This window comes from Cariama cristata, unplaced genomic scaffold (genome assembly GCF_000690535.1).
Source record: "Cariama cristata isolate BGI_N322 unplaced genomic scaffold, ASM69053v1 Scaffold30665, whole genome shotgun sequence".
Classification (NCBI taxonomy): Eukaryota; Metazoa; Chordata; class Aves; order Cariamiformes; family Cariamidae; genus Cariama; species Cariama cristata.
Window position 1 is genome coordinate 5,128 of NW_009617388.1, and position 5,621 is coordinate 10,748.

The following is a 5,621-nucleotide window of genomic DNA, read 5'->3' on the forward strand; positions in this document are numbered from 1 at the left end:
TTACTATGAATTTATATGCTAAAAAATTATGACAAGGAGGAAAAAAATATCCATTCATTCTATACACATCACTCTAAGGCTACAGCAATATGTTTGACATCCAGCTACTCCCATTCTTTTTCAGAATTCTTCCAGCCATCAACTCCTGATCACATGATACACAGGGAAAAAAAGCACTGGCGCACTAATTTGGGTGTATCTGTCCTTATTTGGGCACGCCTTGCCCAAAGCTTGCTAAATCTCTACCTTTCTTCAGGCTTCCCAAGCTTATTGGGGAAGGAAGGCAAAGAAAAACCTGAGACACAGGGAACCGACAGAAAGGGAACATCCTACTCCTGTCTTCTTGGCTTGCGACATGCAGAAAAATCAAAAGCTTAATATAGATGACTAGTTACTGACTCCTCTGACTCAGGGAGATGGCATGAAGGCTTTAAAGCAACATTACTTGGGATTGTTCATGGTTGTATTTTCAATTGTTATACGCAGCTACAGCTGTCCAAGTATTATTAGATCAGCAGCAAAATCCTTCCATCGCTGACAGAAATCTGCTTAGGAAACAGGAAAGATGCCCCAAACAATCTTCAGTGCTATTTTAGTTATGACACTTTTTGTACAGATGTACAAAATCAAGCGTTCCCTCAGAGCTTTTGTTAATAGCCCACTTACCTCACGAATGGCTAATCTATCACTCAGCTCCTCAGCCTTATCAATGTCACCTTCAGCCACAGACTTCTCTATGCTAAGTTCAAGGCCAGACTAGAAAGAGAAAAGCAAAAATCTTTTAAGACAAAAATGAAACAAACACATTTAAAGGGAACACCTCCTTTCTAAAAATATTTCTTTCACAAAATTCTTTATTTTAAGACACTGCGTAAACCTGTAATTTCTAAATAACACAAATCACTTTGTCTATGTATTGTAATGGACAGTATAATTAAGAATTCACTGAAAGGCTGCCTAGGCACAAATCATTGCATTAGTTCCACCTTATGTGCAGGATAATACTGTAGGTTAAAAAAATTACACGGACTAGTTTATGCCTGTCACAATAAAATTTCATCTGAAGATCTACTTTATCTCTTCCATCCCTGGAGCTTTCTAAACAAAATGTGAAATATATGTGTCAGGTAACGTGAAGAATGGCAATTACCACTGTATCCTTACAGTTCTAAGATCTTATCTTTAGCCAAAAATTGAGTTCTGGCATGGTGCCACTCCATTGTGCTAATAAATTAAAAATTCTAGCAGTCCTATGGAAAACAATGAAAAAGCTTCAGAACTCAACCTCTGAAAATAAGAAAATAACCTTTATGATCAACATAACATAACTTGTTTAACAACATTTACAAATAATGTAACAACAAAAAGTAAATATTTACTGGAAATTATAGTTGGAAACTTCTGAAGGAATACAGAAGGGTAGCACAGCAGTAGGCACCAACTTCGGAATTTCACAAAAAACTCTCTCATAATAAAAGACAATTTACAGCCTCACTGGTTTTAAATATTAGTGATGCTAAAGAAAACACATTTGACAGTTTCATAACATACAGTTTTTTTACAAGAAAAAAGCAAACAGAATTCTTGAGAAACAGTGATCCGCAAATACTATATTTGAATTCTTCAGGTGGAAGTTAAAAAAAAAAAAAAACATAAAAAAGTGCACAATTGGAAGTTGCAGTGATTGCCAGTTTTGTTAGATGTTCTGAAATTGAGACATATATTCCACTAGGGATAAAATCTCTGAACCTATGTGGAAAGTATCTGCATTTTGATTCTTTGGGCCTCATTCCAGATCTATCTTGAGCAGTTTAATGGCAACTAAATACCCACCAAAAGTAAGAACTCAGACAGAAGCGAACAACATCTCATGACTTGCATGCAGAAACTTAGTTTAGGCAAATGAAAAATACAAAATTTATCATAAATGAGGCTAACTGAACATTTGATGTCGTAGGACTTATACAGACCTTTACTAGAAAAACTACAGAACAAACAGCACTACGAGGAACTCACAATATAATGAGTTTCTGAACTTGTCCATCCTGTTGTACCACTTATTTCAAATACGACTAGCTACACAATATTTGTGAACAGAATGTGTCATAAAGCCAATAAAACTGTATGGTAGGTTTGGCCCTCTTAATTCCTATAGCCACTGGTGTCAACTAAAGGATTTATGTGACACATTTTGAAGTTAAAACACAACTTAAAAAAAGTCAAACAATGTATACGAAGTGTTCTGTCTCTCATGATAACAGAAAACAAAACCAGACAAGAAACAAGCATAGATACTGTCTCAAAAGAAAGCACAGCAACCTTTCAATCCAAGTGCGATTCGTGTGATATCTAAAAGGAAATTCATTAAAAGTGTGCACAAAATTATCCTTTCTCAGAGTGACCTGATCATCTACTCACTTCCAAATAGTTTCTGTTTTATTCCTATCTCAGTTAAGGCTGAGTTCTTTTAATCGCCAAGTACAGGCTGACATTGCTTTTGTATCAACAGTCACCTTTTGTGGAGCCCTGCTATCCACAGGTGATTCAAATCTATCATTGATTCCAAAGTATTGTGTAAGTTCTTTCCATTTGTCTTCATGTGCCAACTGTTGACTACTAAAAACAAACAAAAAGTCATTAATATAACCAGTTCCTTTTCCACAACTTGCACAATTCTTTTCAACACTAAAAGAAATTCTTCCATTTGGCAGATATGCTCTTTTCTCCCATTCAATTTTTAATGAAAGTGAAATTCATTATTCTATCCCCTCTGTAAGTGCAATTCTACAATTTTGAAAGCAAGCTTATCAAATCATAGGATCATTTAGGTTGGGAAAGACCTTTAAGATCACTAAGTCCAACCATTAACCTAATACTGCCAAGCAGGAAAAAGAAGAGCGGGAGAAGTAGCTGAACAGGAGCTTGTATGCCATTACATGCAAAACTTCATTAGGAATAACATTAAATCCATTTTAAGTTACATTAAGTAATACATTTGTGTTGATTTTTAAAATCAAGCAATGAACTCCATCAAGCAACCACTGGTATCAAACTCAGCCTGCCCAACAGAGACACTGAGTATGTTCAGAAGATACTTTACATGATGTTCAAAGCTAGGCTTTGGCCATGCACGTGGTCAAGCTTTTTACAAGTTTTGCCCAACATTTAAAACAGACCTCAGATAATCACATTGATCTGGTTATACCTCTTAGTCACTTCATCGTTCTTTTTCTGTTTTTCTAGGGGAGGAGAAAAAAAAAGCCAAGATTACACAGTAATACCCTACAGCGTCCAATGAAGTTAACAGAACTCTAATTGGTCACATTTCCTCTGAAAGACTGACATACTAGGATTTTTACCCAATGATCACGTGGATTTAAACCACTCAGCTGTAAGACTTTTCATACAAAGAAACTCCAACAATATCTGTGAAGAAGTTTTAACCAGAATACACAAGAGTATCTTTATAGAATTACTGAAATACAGTTAGCCATTATAAATCAGTATTAACTGAGTAAGTTCTAACTCCTTTTTAAAGAGAGGACAAATATATTACTTGAACTTTAAGTAGCAATTTCCAACCCAGTCCTACAAGGGCTGTATACAGCTGGGAAAATAAAATGCTAGATAATAGCTAGCATACATCTACTCAGGCATTCAATTCTTGGAAAAAAAAAAACACCAAAAAAACCCAACAACACAAAAAACACACCCCCCCAAACAAAACCAACAAAAAAAAAAAAGCTCTCACAAACCAGCAAATTCCACTTCCAACGTATTTGATAGCAATTTCATTTTGAGAAAATAAATTCTGTAATTACACAAAACACCTTTTCTGTGGCGCTTTCTTTTTCGGCCTTTGTTTGCCTGTTTTGCTTGGGCTTTCATTTCACGGTTTTTCTTCTGAAGCTCCACAAATTTCTACAAGATTAAGAAAAGGTAAATCAGTATTTTTTCATTTTTTTTTCCCCTTTTTAAAAAAGTTACATGAAGTGCTAAGAAACAGTGTCCCAATATCTTATTTATCCACAGTACTTTGTTATATCTATTACATTAAAATTTATGAATTGAGAACATCTAACTCTGATGCTGTTAGACTGGAATCGGGTCTAATCTTTTATCACGTCTCTGACTTTCTGCCCTCCCTAAATCCCAAGACTATTCAAACCTGGCCATTCTCTCATGGGATGTGACACTAAATACAGTTATGCTGGTTGTGCACTCCTGAGCTGTTCAATGTACTGGTACTGCCTATCTGGTAGTTTGTAATCCATGTACTACTGACAGCACAGTCCTTGCACAGCAGGCTACCTACACGGATCAATGAATGGAGGACAGTAACTAGTTTTTGCCAATTCTTATTTTGACTCAAAAACCTAAAACGCAATTGCTTTGTTTACATTTATTTTTTTTCAGTTTTCACATGCAACAGGAAAATCAAGAGGTTATAAGCAGCTATGAGTCTGAATGCCTGCAACTAACCCTTACAGAAAGCAGAAGGGTACCCTTCTGCTTTGCAGATAGGCATTACCAGTACAGTGGCTGATATACTTAGCTGTAAACACAGAAAGCAGTTACAAGAAGCTCAGAGCCCATACACTACCAAAACCACAAGTCTTTATGCAACTGTATAGTTATTCAAGTATCTCCCTACTGTGCTTTCAATCACCACTGCACTAAGAGAAAAAAAACCACCAAAACAACTTACATTCACTTTCTATCTAATTCCTATTCACTCTGCTTGAAACAATCTAAAGTATACTACGATGACTGCACTTTGATCATTTTTTAATCTCATTTCAGATTTGTATATTAAATTAAAATGACCCAATGTTGAATATTCAAAGATTAGCCATTCGACTGAGTATGTTGCATTTATACTCTGGACATTTGGAGACCTGTAACGATACCCACATTCCACATATTTAAAGAAACTCCAGAAGGGCATGTTCGAGATTCATTTTCTCCATCTGTCACTGCTACTACAATGGGTTCACTGATGGCATTACTCTCAGGTCCATTCTCCTGGAATTCAGAAAGCTGAACTCTTTCAATATCTTGTTTTGCATCTTCCTTTGAAAAGGAACCATGCGATTCGTCTCCATCATCAGAACTTAAGTCAACATCACTTTCATTCAGCCCTGGAGGTAACAGTCCGCTCCACATCTTCCCGTTTAAACAAGTCCAAGCCACTTCAAGTCACTGCAAAGACACCAGAGTTATGCGAGCTTACCCGTTCTGAGAAAAAAACATAATTAGCCTGCAGAAGACAGAAACAGAAATAACAAAACACATCATCATAAGTATTTTAGTTTCTCTTGAGAAAAGTAACTATCATTTGACGTTTTAGATAAGCACATTATAAAGTTTCTAATACTTACTATTTCAGAGAGAAGTAAAGGATTTAAGTACACAGGTTGAAACTATTAGCTCCTTTTTTTTTCCATCTCCTTGTTCTTTAAAGTTTCGTCACTTTGTTTATAGCCGCTTTCAGTTTAAGGGCGATATCGCAGCAAACGCCTCCTGCCCCTCTCCGCGGGCAGCACGTCCAACCCTTCCCCACGATCGCTTCCCAGGACAGCACAAACGCCGCCCCTCGCCTGAGGGCAAGGCCGGGTACG

The 5,621-nt window shown here is 36.5% G+C and overlaps 1 protein-coding gene across 1 annotated transcript; it reads right to left on the bottom strand.

Annotated features, from left to right (window-relative positions):
- Positions 1–666: 666 nt before the first annotated feature.
- On the bottom strand, positions 667–5,166 carry FAM204A (family with sequence similarity 204, member A; the record flags this gene model as incomplete). The annotated part of the gene is made up of 5 exons (XM_009700521.1): positions 4,915–5,166; positions 3,831–3,921; positions 3,206–3,239; positions 2,514–2,616; positions 667–756 (listed from the first exon to the last, which is right to left on the bottom strand). Coding segments are annotated over exons 1-5 (570 nt in total), but the record flags the coding sequence as incomplete, so codon positions are not given.
- Between the last annotated feature and the right edge of the window lie 455 nt (positions 5,167–5,621).